Below are 17,568 nucleotides of genomic sequence, written 5' to 3'. Positions count from 1 at the left end.
GCTAAATACCTAATAAAAAATGGAAAAGGAAAAAAAATTTAGTTTATTTTGACAGTGTTGCATAGTTTGTAGTGCACATACCTTGCATTTGTCTTGATTCTATTGTATATAAAATTTATTTTCTTAACTATAGTTTCACAAGTAGTGAAATTTTATATATGAGCTTCCATTAGAAAAGTTGCTAAACTTATCTGTTATTTCTAGTGTTCTTATGACTGATGTGCCTAAGATTTTCTAGGTGCTGGATGCTGTATACATACATACATACATACATACATACATACATACATACATACACAAATACACACATACACATGTGCACATATGCACACATGTACATACATACATATGCATGTACATACACAAATTTCTAGATATGAGACTATGTCCTCCACAAGTAGAGATAATATCTCTTATCATCTTAATGCTCTTTGTTTCCTTTTTTCTTTCCTAATTGTCCAGATGAGAATTTCAGTGTGATGTTAAATAAAAGTGGCAAATGTGGGTATCATTATCTTGTTCCTAATCTTAGGAGAGGTATCCATTGAGCTTTGGGCTTTTCTAAACAGGAAGGTCTAAAATTAGAAGTTGAACCCCCTTGTCATTTTATGCCTGTTCCATGTTTCTATTTCTCGCTGCATGTGTTTCAGTACTTGGTTTTTTTCCAGGCCTTTGTTTACTTCATCATAGCCATATACATGATATATGTATTGAAATGTTTAGTCTTCTATGGTATATATCTTAACTAGGGTAAAGTGTGTGTGTGTGTGTGTGTGTGTGTGTGTGTGTGTGTGTGTATGTGTGTCCAGGTATGTGTCAATGTGAGGTCAGAGGTCAACCTCAGGTGCCATTTCTCAGGAGCCATCCATCTTGATTTTTGAGACAAGGTCCTTGTATTGGATGAGAATAGACCCTACAGACTCATGTGTTTGAATACTTGGTCCACAGTTGGTAGGACTATTTGAGAAGGATTTGGAGGTGTGGCCTAGTTGGAGGAGGTATGTCACTGGGGGTAGGTTTTGACGCTTCAAAACATGTGTTCCATCCCCAATGTGCTCTCTACAATTCCTAGTATGTTCTTTACCCCCTATTAATGAACCAAGATGTGAACTCTCAGCTAATGTCCTGCCTTCACTCCACTATCATAGACTCTGAGCCTCTGGGACTGTCACTCAATTAAACTCATTCTTTTACAGATTTTCTTGGTCAAGGTGTCTTATCACACAATAGAAAGAAGCTAAAACAGCCTGTCATTGGCCTGAAGACTAGGCTAGCTGGCCAGTGAGCCCCAGGAGTAGGATTATAAGCATGTACCAACACACCTGTCTCTCTTATGTGGGTTCCAGGAATAGAACTCTGGTCCCCATGCTTACCTGGCATGCACTTAATCACCTAAAGCTATCTCCCCAGCCCCAAAGCACTGCTATACTCTATAAATTTTAGATAATCCTAAGGCTTCCATGTTTCAGCTGTGAAGCTGTGATTTTATTTTTACATAACCAAGGCCAAGTACATGTTTATTTTCCTCCATTAATATCATTAATTCTATACATGCCTGATCTAAAACATTCACAGTTCAGCTTGAAAATAATAAATACCCCTATCCTAGTCAATAGAAAAATCCCCCTCTGAGACAAAGGACAAAGCATGTGAGCATGATTTGGGAGAGTGGATACATGGGCCACTGGTGTATGTAGAAGTCAGAGGACAACTCGTGGAGTGGGTGGAGTCTTTACCCACTAAGCCATCTCACTGGTCTACTTATTTAGGGTTTCTATTCCTATGTTGGAACATCGTGACCAAAAGAAACTTTGGAAGGAAAAGGTCTGTTTGGCTTGCTCTCCCATATCACAGTTAATCAGCAAAGGCAGTCAGAACAGGAACCTGGAGGAAGGAGCTGAAGCAGAGACTATGGAGGAATGCTGCTTACTGGCTTGTTCTTCATGCCTTGCTTCTCCATGTGCCTTCCTAAACCATTCAGGACCAGCTTCCCAGGGGTGACACCACCTCCTATGGGATGGGCTGACCCCTATCTGTCATCAATCAAGAAAATGCACTTCTCCATAGGGCAATTTGATGGGAGGGGCATTTTTTCAAATGAGGTTCCATCTTCCAAAATACCTCCATCTTTTCAACATAAAAACTAGCCAGCACACCCACCTTCTCTACTTTCTGGCTCAATGTCATGATTTCTAGCTATCCTCAGAAGAGTTCTTTTTTTTTTTTAATGAGGGGTACAAATCATATAAAGTTCCACTTTGTTTCATATGTAAATGAAGATTTTTTTGGAGAGTTTCCAGTTTTTTCTGGAGTTGCAAATTCCCTTGAGAAAAGTAATAAATATTATTTATAATTATCACTAGCTTCTTACTCATTCTGTATATTGAAAGATGTTTTCTTTTTACTCTAGAAGGCATTCTTACTATAAATATTAGCATTCCATTACAATATGAATGAATTCTATTTTAGCTTTATAGAAAGCTGATAACCCTGGGTTTATTTTCTTGATCTTCTACTTTAATCATATAAACATATGTATTTATATAAATTGTATAGAACTGATTTATATTGTAATAGGATGGTAATAACTCTAGTAAGAATGCCTTCTAGAATTAGAATTTCAATACATAGAATAAGTAAGAAGCTACATATAGATAGTTATAGATAAGCATACATAGTTTTATATATGTGTGTGTATATATATGATATATATATACAGAGAGAGAGAGCACTTGTTTCCTATTTTCCATCTTCATTTTGCTAATACACATCATCAGAAAAGAATCCTAAGAAATAAAATTTCTAGACCCTTGTTTGACCCCAGATTTGTAGGATAGTTTTTCTGGGTACAAAGTGATTTCTACTGAGAACTTTGGCTACATGGCTCTGTTGTGTTCTAGAAGCCAGTTTTGCCTGTGAGTGAGCATGTATCATGTTTCTTTATCAGTGACCCATTTCTACCCCCCAGGAACACTGAAGTCACCTGCTCTGTTTTCTATTTCATGAGCTGTGTTTCCCTACAGGTCCTTCTTGTTCACCTGCTCGGCTCTCAACAAGTCTTTCCTTAGCTTTACTCTATTGCTTTTGGTACATGCTACCATTAGTTACCAAAAAGGAGTCATTTTAAACAGCCTTTCCCCTAACCTATCAAATTCCCTATCAAATTGTCTCAATTTTTGTTTGGATTCTGCTGAATATCCCCAATCTCTCACATGGATTATCAAGATTACCTTCTGCCCTCCTCCCCGTGAAATCCTTTGCTACTCTGTGACCAGAGTTCCCTTGCTAAATCTCAAATCCTGTAACATCATGCTCCCTAAAGCTTTCATGTGGACTCCCACCATCCTAAAGGTTAAGTCAAGTATCCTTCACATGATTGATGGAGCCTACAGGGCCTGGCCTCTCTGTCCAGCCTTGGATCTTACCTGCCCCAGACTCACTCTTTTAGGTTCCTGTCCATATTTTAGACATTTCAGCAAGTGGCTCCTTTCATCTGAAACATTCTCAGCAGCGCAGCACTTTCTCATCCTGCAAAGACTAGCCTGACCTCATCACTGCAGGACTACTTGGTTCCCCACTACATCTCCTCGTGGCCCTCGGCATATTTGTGCCACAGCACTTAATACAATCTTAAGTTAACCATTCTTTCACTGCCGGATTTTATGTTTGCATGCCTGCCTGCTGCTAAGATCCTTGAGGTCAGAAACCATGTCATCTTGGTCCTCATCTTACCAGGGTCTCACAATGTGACTAGCACTGAGAATGTACTCAGTAAATATTTGTTAAATGAATCAGCTAATGAATATCACAAAGCATTCATCATAACTATGGTATTCCTGTCGTTCATGTGTTCACATGTTCCTTCTAGCCACGTTCACATATTTACGGAGCCTGTGTTCCTTCTGTCCACTTCCCCACATTTAAAGAGCATGTGTTCCTTCTATCTACCCAGGCTTTGCTGCTCTCAAATGAATACATTTGGTTTCCTCATTTTCACTCACCACTTTCCCTTTGAAAGCTTTCATATTCTCCATTCGTGAGCAATTTTGTTCTTAGCCAATTGACCTCCAACTATTCCACCACGTTACTGGAAGCTTCCTGTCATCTCAGGCAGACTGCCCCTGCCCTTATCTACATTGTCTGTCTCTGCTTTGCCTCAGCCTTGCCCCTGGCTTCATCTGAATGCGTACTTTCTAGAAGTGTATTGCTGTTCGTCAACAGGAGACCACTTATGCACCTGTGCCCTCTCTCTTCTTGGTTATTTGCTTTATTTTCTAATTGTCCCATTTAGACGTAGACTCTGGGAGACTACATGTTTCCCATTTCTTGACTCTAACCGGTTTGCCTGATGAGACCCTGTTCTCACCTGGAATCCACAGAGCTGACCCAAGCAGTTTCCACAATCACCCTTAGTCCTGGCATATTAAATACTGTCTCCTTGCTTCATTTTGCAGTATGGGTAACAGGTAGTTCATTACATCCCCCTGCTTAGGCTCTTAATATATTAGTATCCCCTCACATCCCTAGGCAGCTCAGCTTGGCTCATTCATTGCTTTTCTCCTTTGTTTTACTCTGGCAGTTGCTATCTGGGTAGGTTTTCTAAAGCCCTGAAAGTGAAGACTAAAGATTGGTTTTCTTGTCTTCATCCACTCCTCTGCTGAAATGCATGAGCCCTCGTACTAACAGAATGATGAGTCTGCTTTGCAGACATGATCCTTAACTTAACCTACAATCCTTGGCTAGGAGTCTATTCTTCTCTGGTACTTTGCTCCACTCAGATTCCTCCAGAATGTCTCATCCTGAACACTGTGGAACAGGAGAGAGAAGAGAGGAGGAGGAGGAGGAGGAGGAGGAGGAGGAGGAGGAGGAGGAGGAGGAAGAGGAGGAAGAGGAGGAAGAGGAAGAAGAGGAAGAAAAGGAGGAGAAAGAAGAGGAGGAGGAGGGAAGGGGAGGAGGAGAATGGAAGAGTAAGAGGACAAATAGCAGGATGGGAACAAGGACTGGCAGGAGGAGAGAACTGGATCCACACTTCTTGGTCTCTGTTTGAACATGAACTCTCCCACCCCTACTGCGTACATCTCTCCTTGAGTACTGGGATTAATCCCTTAACAACACTTTGATTTTGCTGTTCCCTCTCTCTTTTCTCACCACTTTCTTTGCACATTCATTTTTTTTCTCTTTTCCCCTTGTTTTCTATCACCCACAATGCCTCCCCAGCCCCTCGGGTAACTGTGAAGATAAAATGAAAAATGAAATCTCTGATGTAAAAAGACTTTGAAAAGTTAAAAGCGAAGCAGGGTGTAGAGTACAATAGTGCCAGAGACGCAGCTTCCATCCTCCAAGGCAGTGCGGTGTGCGCCTCGCTCTGCCTCCTGTCACATCTTTCAAAGCCAGCTTCATCTTCATCCTCACACAGGGCTCTTCTCTGGCCTTCTTCTCACATGTCCGAAGCATGGTCTTGCTTGGTCCTCTTTTGCCTTTATCCAAGTACTTGACGTTGAGAAAATGAATCCAGCTGCTTCTATTTTGTGATCAGAAAGTCTCTCTCACCTTTGGCTTTTTCTGTGTCCTCTTGTGTGTTCAGAATGGCAAACTCACATAAATTCTGGGTAGGCTGCCACAAGATGAGTTCAAAGATGAAAGTCTTGCCCTTTGCAGGCAGATTATCAATATGATGCTTAAGCCTCTCATCCATGTTCCTAGGCTCATTCTCTTTCTGTTGGAGGCAGCAAAGTGTTTGCTAGACTAGTCTCTAGGCAGTGTGAGGACAGATGGAGTATGTGTTTTGTCATGGCAAGAGAACTCATGAGTCTTACCAGAGAGCAGGAGGGTAGAGAGAAAGAAAAGCTGGAGATACAAAAGGACAGTATTTAAAGAACAGGCTGATGGGCAGAAGGGGGCGCCCCTTCTGTTATGGGGGAAAATGTACAAGGTGAGATGTTGTGGCAAACAACTGAAGGGGTTCTTTCCACAGAAGGCATAGAAGAAAGTGGCACATTTGGCTGACAACAGGAAGGAGGCTTAAAAATGGAGAGAAGGGCTGGCATGGTTATCATCAGAATACATGGAAAGCATTCCCAATAGCTTTGAGGCTGAGGGCCGTGAGCTTGTGGTACTACCAATTCACTAGAGGCATCATTTGACTTTCTGCTTTACTAATGAATGGATTCACATAGCACTAAGTGCCGCAGACCCTCTGGGTCCCTGTGTCTGCGTGGAACGGGTCTCTGGGGCAGGTGGGCAAAGCGTCAGATGAATTGACAAACAGATGCACACAGGAGAAGTTGTGTTGAATCTGAATGTAATGTCAGGTCGAGCTTCAGACTTTTTTATAGTACAGAGAATACCAGGGGTTGCATGTCACATCAGGCAAGGTACATTGAAGTTTACCAGATACAAAGGAATAACTTCGAAAGGAATTGCAGGAACCAAGTAAATGTTTACAATAGAGATTAGCAGTCCTGCCTAGGATCAGCCTAGTGACAGGCAAGAATTTCATACTTTAGTTTTAATAGCATCAGGGGGTTTTACTCTTGGCAGGCCTCAAGAATAATGCAATGTCATGGACCCCTAAATTTCTAGGCCTTGCTAATTCTTATCTTATCTGGAGAATCTCCATTTGTCAGGAGAGTATACCAGCTTGCTTTAGGTATGGAATGTAGCCTGTACTAAAGATTTCTATCTCAGTGAGATTTCCAGGCTCTTTCTGCAGACCAGTTGAGCCACTGGCTTCGTCTATTGTAATGCTTAATTAGTTACTGAATAGGTTAAACTTCCTTGCTGCTTTCTCACAGGATTTTCTGGGATCTTGGAACACTGGGGGAGGCTTTAGCTATGTCAAAATTCAATCTTAAAAGGCACTTATAATAGGGTAATACTAATATAGAGCACGAGGATCCATACACTAGACTAACGCGGGAATGGAAAATTAATGTATGGGTCAGAGAGAACACCAGACTCCAGGAGGAGAGCTTCCTTGAAACTCTTTGCCTCATGAGTGACTTTTAGGCATCACTGCCTGACAAGCTGACTCGACCAGAGTGCCGTGGCAACTAAGGTGTCTAAAGGTCCCATAAGGAAGACATAGAAAGAAACAGTGGAGATGAAGATTTCATAAGATCATGGTTCAAATTTAGCATCATTGGGTCTATAGTAAACTAAGTCAAATGGAAAAGGTGATGATTATAAAATTAAAAAAAAAAAAATGAAGGACCCAGTAACCTGGACATTTGATTGGAGAGAGAATCAGAGTGAACTTAGAAGTCAACTGAGATAGTCTTGAGGCAACATAAGCATAGCATCTTTAATCCTATCATAGGCAGGGAGATTTCTGTGAGTTGAGGTCAGCCTGGTCAACAGAGTAAATTGCAGGACAGCCAGGGCTACACAGAAATAATCTGCCTCGGGGCAGCAGTTAGGGATGGGGAATAATAGCTCAGCCATGCAAGAGTTCTCAGTGATGGGAACATCCTGGGTGCAACCCTTGAGAGGGGTAGCAGCAATAAAGTAAGTTCTCTAAGGTTAAAGAAAATAAGGAGGCACAAAGGCAAACGTCAGCCAACTCGTCCAAACCGACATTGATTACAACGATAAAACAGGAACCAGGTCAAGCCCTTCATGAAAGTCAGTCTCATCAGGGAGCTGGGCAGAAGCACCGAACATAAAAATTAATAGCCAAAAAGCACACATAGCAAGTAGCAAGAGAATTGTAGAAAAGCATTCTCCTGTCTCAGAACTACCATCAGTACATGAGGCATGCAAGAGTAGGCTGCTGGGAGCCGGGCATGGTGCCACCACTCAGGAGGCAGAGGCAGGCAGATTTCTGAGTTCAAGGCCAGCCTGGTCTACAAAGTGAGTTCCGGGACAGTCAGGGCTACACAGAAAAGCCCTGTCTCAAAAAACAAAACAAAACAAAAAAAAACAACAAAAACAAAAACAAAAACAAAACAAAAAAACAAAACAAAACAAAAAAAAAAAACCTAATCTTAACCCTAATGCTAAAGGTGGGCTGCTGGAACTGTGGGATCCTCACAGAGCCTGGAGGGAGATGAAGTACCCTCAGAGAAGCTCAGTGGGGTCTACAGTATTGGATGTGACACAGCCATCTAGAGAGTCAGACAGATCAGGAAATAGAAAAATGGGTCACACACAGTAAGGCAAGAACATGGAAGCCATACCACAAAGCAGCATGAATGTGGAGCCCCAAAAGCACATTGATGCCTTGGGGAATTTGCTAATGCCCTCCACATTGTCTATGAGCCTCACAGCTGCAAATGAAAGGATTCCACAAGTTCACCTTGCACACACCACAAGGCTCATGTCTGATAGAGTCATAGTTAGCTGAGTCCTGAGTAAACAGAGCCCCATCAATTGTCCCCCTTCCTACCATTTACAAGATCCATTTCTCTCTTGTCAGCCTGGATTAACGCAGATTGATCCAAGCTGGCTCTGCACGGCTAGGTTTTGCCTTGCCACGACCCTTCCAGTCTGTCGTTTTCCCACTAATCTTTATTAAGCACCCCTTTCCCTAGATCCTTCTCCAGCAAATAAAGGAAATAAATAGGCTCCTTTGTGAGCAAAACGTCACGGAAACCATCGAATAATCCCCACACCTGTTATCCTGGTGTTTGCTTGGCCTGGTTGCTTATCTCCCCGGCTCTAAAGCTGACATCAAATGTTTGCCAGCTAAGATTTATCGAGTTTAATAAAGGCATTTCTTGGGTTCATCTCAGTCTAATCTATGATAACTATTTCTCAATATAAAATGTCATCATCCTACTTGTATAAGGTTGAAGAAGGGTACACAGGCGTTTTAGTATTTAAAAGAAATATCCACTCTTTACTGTTTTCTTTTCAAAACTTTCTCACATGAGTTATCAAGTTATATCTGTAATTTTAGTTCTTCTGAAAGAAATTTTTATATGGACTCATATTACTTTTCTCTTTTTTAACTTATCTTCCATTTTGCCTTCCCAGAAAAAAAAATTGTTCAATGATTCCTTCATGATATTACACAGTTTTATGATCCTTTTATATAAAGAATGACATATACCTTTCCCAAACTTTATTGGGTTGCACTAACAGCTAATGCATAAAGAGAATTGGTTCTTTATATTAAGGTCATTTTTTAGCTTCTTTTTTCTTTGGGCTTGAAGAGCAACTTCATGGCATTGTCTTTGCCTCTGTGGCATGTCTATTATATTTTGTTGTTATTATTGTTGTATCTTGTTTCTTACACTAATAGCACAGTATAACATTCACACCAACCCCATTCTTGTTCTGTGTCTTTCTTCTCTCCACTTGCTTATATGAAAGAATGGCACAAAGCTTCCCATAGATTGTGAGTAGGGAAGGGGGAGGCTGAGGAAGGAGGAACCAGGACTGATGACTAAATGCTGTGCACACATTCCTAGGAAGTCCCAACAAAGACTGGATATACTCAGAAGACAAAGAGACCCAGAAGAGACAATACCCACATGACTACCCTTTACCTTTTTTTTTTAAATATTTTTTACTATTACATATTTTCCACAATGACATTTAGAATGCTATCCCAAAAGTCCCCCATACCCTCACCCCCCCCCACTTCCCTACCCACCCATTCCCATTTTTTGGCCCTGGCATTCCCCTGTACTGGGGCATATAAAGTTTGCGTGTCCAATGGGCCTCTCTTTCCAGTGATTGCCAACTAGGCCATCTTTTGATACATATGCAGATAGAGTCAAGAGCTCCGGGGTACTGGTTAGTTCATAATGTTGTTGCACCTACAGGGTTGCAGATCTCTCTAGCTCCGTGGATGCTTTCTCTAGCTCCTCCATTGGGGGCCCTGTGCTCCATCCAATAGCTGACTGTGAGCATCCACTTATGTGTTTGCTAGGCCCCGGCCTAGTCTCACAAGAGACAGCTATATCAGGGTCCTTTCAGCCAACGCTTGCTAGTGTATGCAATGGTGTCATCGTTTGGAGGCTAATTATGGGGTGGATTCCTGGATATGGCAGTCTCTAGATGGTCCATCCTTTTGTCTCAGCTCCAAACTTTGTCTCTGTAACTCCTTCCATGGGTGATTGTTTCCAATTCTAAGAAGGGCAAAGTTTCCACACTTTGGTCTTCGTTCTTCTTCAATTTCACAATCACAAAAAAAAAAAAAAAAAAAAAAAAAAAAAACTTTACCTTTTTATATCAGCACTTTGTAGGTAGTGGGCCAATGCTCAGCCGTCAAGTAGGAACCGTGTAAGGGAGCACTAACAATCACAAATCTTTCATGAGGATTAGCTGAAGAAGCAGGGGTGGGACAATTTGGATGTGCAAAAGTGTTGTCTTTTCTCTGAGATTGCACATCTAAAAGATTTGGTTTCCTCTGATGGGGGAAAATATTCTGGAGTGTGGGTCCAAGCATACCTTCGTTTGAGGGACGACAAATAAGGGTGGTTGTTAGGAACAGTAGCTCGGATGATTAGACTCAAGGAATGATACTAAATTCCATGCTTATTTTAGGAAAGAAACTTGGATATACATTCAACAATCGGAACTTCCACAACGTGTCCCTAGGGCAAGGACAAGAGGTAGTTGCTGAGGCTGCACTGGACTTGGCTGCTAAGAAGGGTCACTGGGTGATTCTGCAGGTATAGTCCCTCTGCCCAGATATGGATCAGTCGTGCCTTCCTGCCTATTCAGGCTGCATTCCATAGACCCTGGGCTTCCTAAGCCCTCTAACTCTTACCCACCTGCTTCTCCATGCCTTGACTTCCTACTCTGCTCTAAACCTCCTCAGTCTCACATCATCTTCCCGAGGCCTCCTCCACTAACTCTTCCCCACACCCACCCAACCATTGTCTCCAAACAGTTCTGAGTTCCACGCAAAAGAGCAAATCATTTCCACTCTGATTGCATGCTCAAGAAATTAGCATTTGATTAAAGTCTGTAGCAGCTGGACACTTTCAACTACTGACCTCTTCCTTGAACGCCATGGTGCTTTACGCTTTACTCTGTGGTGCTTTCCTACTGTGTTTGTATGTTCTGAGTCACCTACCCATAAGACTAAAACTTAGCCTCTCCCCTGGGAGCTCATGCTGGCATCTGGAAGTGAGGAACCCTCCTGATTCCATGGAACAAGAGGGAGAGGGAGAATCTGCCATTCACTCTTCTACCAAAGCCTGTGTCCCCCACATGCTTCTTATTTAGTAACTGTAGCTGAGTCATAACAACAGACTTACTATTCTTTTCTCTTAAAGTCCTATCTGGCCTGATGTGGTAGGATATGTTCTTGCCAAATTTCCTTAGAGAAAATGATGTTTCTTATTTACCTTTACCATCAAGATCACTGCCTTAAACTGTTCAACAGAACCTCTGGGGGAGCGGGTAGAGAGATGGTTCAGTCGTTAAGAGTGCTTGCTGTTCATTCAGTGGGCCAGAGCTCCATTCTTACTTCCTATGTCAGGTGTCCCACAGACTATGAAGACATATTCTCTCCACCAGCCCCCCCCACACACACACACATACATAAAAATAAGATCATTTTGAAAGCCTATTGGGTATGGAGAGAGTAATGGGATGGTACATATGATTAAAGTATATCACATGCATTTTTACAATCGGGTTGGGTGACAATTAATGAGGAAACTAGAAGATTAGCTGCAAAAGCCAGTCATCCACCCATCCTGACGTCATTACCAAGAACTTCATCAATCTCCTGATTACGCACTCCCCCACATCTTGCTACTGACTTCTCCTTAATTACAACTTTACTTATGGGGAGCCCGGCAGCTGAAAAATCTGCCATTCCCTGAAACTCCTTTTTCTGGAGCAGTAGGAATCCCAGGAGACACAGCAACAACAGCTGGGGTCCCTGCTTCTTCCATGTGCTGGGAGATACAGCCTCCAAATCTGCAGATTCATCTGCCAGGAGACCTGCTCCTGGTCACTGGAGACTAAAGGAACCCAGACTCCTGTTATGCTGATCAGAGTTTATTTCTGAAACTGTGGTCCTGCCTGCAACAATGTTCCTCAGACAAGGAGCTGACTCTCCTTCCTTGGTACCCAGAATTCCCAACATCACATGTTGGTGTGGTTTCTGAGCTCTGAGTCTGAGCTCAAAACCTCCTCTTTAATCCTTGGTGGCAGAGCATCCCCAAGGGAAATGTTCTCTGGATAAGACGGAGCTATCTGAAGGCTCCGTTTTTTCCTCTCGAGTGAAACATTATGGGTATTGACTACACATGACATATCTAAACTGCAGAGTGGAGGTGGAAGAGAAGGGCCCCTCAAACTCCTAGACATTCTGAGACTCCTAGACATTCTGGTTTTAATATTTACCTGGTGTTGCTGAGCATGGTGGCACTTGCATGCAACACCAACAGACAGGAGGGAGAGGCAGGAGGATCTTGAGTTTGAGGCCAACCTGGGCCACCTATCAGGTTCCAGGCAAGCATGGACTATATAGTGAGAGCCTGTCTCAACATCCCATCCCAAAAAAGTTCCTGGGAAAGGGAAAAACAACAGTGAAATCATTCTTCTTTCAAAATGGAACAATACATGGAACAATATTAACCCTTTCAAGAAGAGTTGGGCATCAATTATCGAGTGCTTCTGAGAGCTTAAGACACTGAACTCTTGCTCCAGTCGCTGTTCCTCCATTGGATCTAACAACTGTTCCATCTCACATCACACTGGGAAAAGCTGCTTAAAGTTGCAACCAAGAACATCAGTAATCTTTGCCAGGAGCACTGGATTCCTAGGACCTGAGGATCCAGCCAAGGTTCAGGAGGTCTCAATTCTTCCCGGCTGATAGCTGTGGGTTGAGTTGCCCCAGTTCTTGAAGTCCCAGGGATCCTTGAATACCCACCAGTGTTCCTTCCAAAGGGAAACCGGTCTTCCTCCAAGCCCTACCCTGTTCTGCCTTCTTCTATAGGGACTTAGAGCTCTGTAGCACCTACAGTCTCTCACTGCTAGCTTGTTCATATTACCACCTAACAGGAACCCTGACTCTCCAGAAATCCCACTAAACTCTGCTTCAATTGTATGATTCTAAGTGAACTCCTTAACAATTTTTCATTTCACCATCTGTTACTAACCCTCACATAGCAGCTTCCAGGATAAAGAGCCCTTTCAAATTCATTGCCTATGGGTCTTTGCACAACTATGAAGTATAGAGAGCATGAATTGTTAACTTCTCTTTCAATAGAAGCGAAAGCAGCAGAGGCCAGATTACCGTGGTCCTTGTACTGTGCTCAGTGTTGATCTGTATATTTAAGGCTCTGCAAGCCTACTTGCTCAAATATTGATTGAGGAGCCTTTGTCTGTTCATCATTAGGAAACATATTGCCTTGAAGCCAGTGGACCTACTTACTAAAGGAAAGGTGCCATCTCCAAATGAGTGTGAAGAACTAAGTCTCGATAAAAAAGACAGGGACCAGATTTGGGATCAAAAGATGGGCTCAAAAGCTAGACAGAGAAGCCCATGATGAGAGTAAGGACCTTTGTGGGCCATTGACAGCAGTGTCTCCCTGTGTCTTAGAGAGGTAGTTTTGGTGACAATTAGAAGAATGTTTTGGTGAGCAGAAAGTTTGGTAGAGAGAGTTTGAATCTTGAACATGCAGACACTGGACTAGCAGGTCCCACTAAAATGCACAGAGTCAGTAACTCTGAAGGGGGCCTGAGATTCTACTCACAGGTACTGCAGCCATGTTCATTCATCCTTTCTAGTTCTCAGGGGTTCAAATAATCCAGGCAGTAGAGAATTGGATTAAAAATGTTATAGTGTTTTAGACTCAAAGTAACTACAATAACCCTGTAACTACAATAAGGTACCATCTGGGAGGTTCTTGGAAGTACAATAGCCCCAGTCTCTACTCTCACTGTCAAATCAGAAGCTACAAGGAGGGTCCAGCAAGCTGTGCTTTAAGACATCCTCCAGGGGATTCACACGCAGTCAAGTCTGAGAACACAAATGCTAGATTTATGATTATCAAAGGACAGAGGGGGAGTCACCATTACTGGGTACCCCCAACTCTGTCTATGCTGCTCAAGGCTATGAGTTACCTGGCAGTCCAAGTGTAAATAACTCTACTGAATGCTTTAAAATGTATGTTATAGGTCAAGGGCACAGCTAAGTAATAAGGTACTTGCCTGGCATGCATGAGACCCGAGTCTAATCCCTAGCATCACCAAAAACAATAACTGAACAGTCAAAAGTGGTTAATTATTATACTCTATCTATTTTATTGAATTTTTTTTAAAATACTGAAAGCTAAATCCAAACAACGGCAATTCCAATAGTCATGCTGACACCCCTAGACAACAAACAAACAAACACTCTAGGTAATGGAGCACTGCTGACTCAGCAGGCTATATTTATGTATCTGTGCATTTGTATATGTATATGTACATAAGAACAGTAATCATAGGTAAAGGCTGCGAATTTGAGAGGGAGTATGGGAGGGATTGAGAGGTGCAAAGGGAAGATGAAATGATGTAATTACATATACATTTTAAAATTATCAAAAAATGAAGATAATGAAAGGTATAGTGTCTCCTCTAGCTGCCTACCTGATAGCTGTTTACTGATAATAGATATAAGCACATGTCTACTTGGGGGGGGGTCTTCCCTTCCCAACAGAACATCCACCTGGTGGCCAAGTGGCTCAGTACCCTGGAGAAGAAACTGGAGGAGCTCAGCGAGGAAAGTCACCCAGACTTCAGGGTCTTCATCAGCGCAGAGCCTGCACCCTCCCCTGAGGGCCACATCATTCCCCAGGGCATTCTGGAAAACTCCATTAAGATCACCAATGAGCCTCCCACAGGCATGCACGCCAACTTACACAAAGCCCTGGACAACTTCACTCAGGTACTGCCAGGAAGGGAAGGGGTGAGGAGCGCCTTATCCCACTAAGGGCCAACTCAAATCCAGTGGGAGCAAGGTGTGCCAGGGGCTATCATCTGCATTGACTGATGTGGACAAATGTGTACCTTCTGACATTGACGGTACCCAGTGCCCGCTCAGTACTGCCCAGCTCTCAGCTTCTAGGTGTATCTCAAGGAGCTGAGGGTAGGCCTTTCTTTAGCAAGAAGGGAAAATTCCATGCAAGTCTGTTAACTAACATTTCAAAATGAAAAAGGAAACGTTGTTGTGCTGCTAATTGACCTGAAAACACATACTTATTGGCTAAGCGCCCTCTCTTTTCTCTCTTCAAGTAGGAGGAGGATGCACTCATTCAGCTATTATCACTGGCTAGCTACACCAAAGAGATGAAATAGTCTAGATGTTGGGTAGAAGGAAGCTGGGTTTGGGCTGTATGCAAATGTTCCAGTAATAAAGTATGACCTCTGGATTGGGAACTGTACTTATGGACTTGGTGAAAATGCAAATCCCCAGGCCCTGCTCCAGAAAACAAGGCTCACACTGAGAACTCTGTGTTCTAGAGAGAATCAGAATATCAAGGCTCAGGGCTCAGGGACATTTCCACAATTCCCGTTACTGGTAATCTAAGATTCAAGGCGTGGAGGACTTATTTAAAGCCTAGTCCAAGAGGAAAATAATAATAATAGTAATAATAATAACAATAGCATATGTCATATATATATATATATATATATATATATATATATATATATATATATATATATAGAGAGAGAGAGAGAGAGAGAGAGAGAGAGAGAGAGAGAGAGAGAGAGAGACATAAAAGTAGAAGCCATATTGAGAGAAAGGGAGGACAATGGTGAAAGGGAAAGAAACGGGGAAAACAAGAGAGGATAATAGAAGAAGAAAGACAAAATAAGGCATGCTTTCTGTCATATGCAGTGTGTGTGTGTATACCTGTGTGTGTACCTATGCATGTGTGCATACTTGTGTGTCTGTGTGTATCTGTATGTGACATGAAATCAGAGGAAGGACAGAGGCTGTGAAGAGTGCAGAGAGGCATAGGTGCAGGCAGCGGAACAGGAGAATATGAGAAAATTGCAATGATATATGCACATGAAAATGTCATAATAAGACCCATTATTTTGTTTGCTAACCACAAAGGTTATTTAAAAAAAAAAAAAACAACTTCAAAGCCAAGCCCATGGGTAGCTGACCCCTTATGTGCAGCATCTACAGCTCAGACCTCTCCTATCTTCTTGGGAAGGCCTCTCCCTTGGGAAGGGAAATACAGGAAGGTAAGGCCAAGGGACAATCTTGAAGCCCCAATGAGCTTTATTGGTATTTACAGAGAAGCTTCTAGGAGCTGTCAGAAGGGTCTTTCTCTCTGATGTCACCAGTAAGTCTCTGTTTTCCAGTCCTGCTAACATGCATGTCCAATCCAGGAACTTTAAGTGGGCCATGCCACGCAGCAAGTCCCCAGCTGGCCCATGTTGACCACTAGAAGTACTAGCCCTTGGGGTCTGGTTTAATGTACAATATGCTAAAGGCAATAGCAGAGTCTCATAAGATTTTACCGACCCCATTGTTACACTCACAGCAGGGAAATCACATGGTCTGAAGGGGAAACTTCCACAAAGGTCTGAGAAACAAAACCTGCCTGTTGTTGTCCTTTTGCATGTCCTCTCCTGCCTAGCTCCAATACCTAATGCCATCTGACAGGGAGGGACACTACAGGAAATGTGGAATTATTTTAGCTTGAAATTCTCTGCCCACTGCAAAGAAGACAGAAGCTAGGGTATTTCCCTAGCCAGAGGTACTTTCTTTACCTTCTTCCAGGTATTAAACTTCATTAAATTCCTGGGTACACTATGTCAAGTACAAAGACAAACCTCTAAATGTCTATCTTTAATATTCTTCATATAAAGAACATGCATGCTCAAGTCCACACCCCACCCCCAATAGGAAGTCTTGCCCTCAGAAGTATTGGGTGAACAACAGCATCATGTTTCATGATTTTGTTGTTGTTGTTGTTAACATAGAAGTTGGAGGATATGAACTCTGGCTTCAATCCCCAGTGCTAGGAAGGGCAGGGATGGGGGTTGGGAGAGAAGGAAGGAAATGGCAGTAGGGACTTGGGAAATGAGGAGAGCATTAGGATGTACTTAGCTGGCTCTAGGCCCAAGGTATCGCCTGCAAACCGTTCTCAGCTGTCCTGCCTTGAGGGTCTTAGATTGAGAGGTGGTGGATCCTTACCTACTGGTCCCTCTTATAATAAATTGATCAGCTGTAACCACACCCACCCAGCTTCCTCTTCACATCCAGTTAGGAGAGGTCATTGTCCCTGGTTTTTTCTCCCTGCACTCCTGATGACCAGTCATGGATGGTACACAAGAAAGATTAAAGCTGAAGAGATAGTCTCTGCCTTCTTATGCTGTCCCTGACTCAAAAGGTTCACTCGCTGTTTATAGCCACCGAGAGAGATTCATTCTGAGGACAGATTCATGAGGCTGTTCATTGTTTACAGCAGAGGGCTGTGTAAATTCACCCCATTCCCCAAGAGACCCATTTTAACCATGTAAGAGATAAATTCCTTTGGTCCCCTTTTCACTCCCTGCTTCCCTGATAGTTACATTATCTGGGGGTGGTTGTTTTATTCTGACTTTTATGTGATTGTATCACTGTCAGCCAATCTTGGCATGAAAGACATTATT

General features: G+C 42.6%; 1 protein-coding gene across 9 annotated transcripts in view; it reads left to right on the top strand.

Annotated features, from left to right (window-relative positions):
• Dnah9 (dynein, axonemal, heavy chain 9) overlaps nucleotides 1-17,568 on the top strand; it is a 337,258-nt gene that overhangs the window by 298,553 nt on the left and 21,137 nt on the right. For 8 of the 9 annotated variants that reach the window (XM_006533213.4, XM_017314522.2, XM_006533212.4 and 5 more), the window contains 2 exons: nucleotides 10,495-10,622; nucleotides 14,615-14,842. In XM_006533213.4, coding sequence (XP_006533276.1) covers nucleotides 10,495-10,622; nucleotides 14,615-14,842 — 356 coding nt within the window. The remainder of the gene's footprint in view (nucleotides 1-10,494; nucleotides 10,623-14,614; nucleotides 14,843-17,568) is intronic. The other variant, XR_003949434.1, reaches the window with a different exon arrangement.

The sequence above is a fragment of the Mus musculus genome, chromosome 11, assembly GCF_000001635.26.
Source record: "Mus musculus strain C57BL/6J chromosome 11, GRCm38.p6 C57BL/6J".
In the NCBI taxonomy this organism is placed as follows: domain Eukaryota; kingdom Metazoa; phylum Chordata; class Mammalia; order Rodentia; family Muridae; genus Mus; species Mus musculus.
The sequence above is the reverse complement of the archived record's forward strand: the minus strand, read 5'-3'. Positions and strand labels throughout refer to the sequence as shown.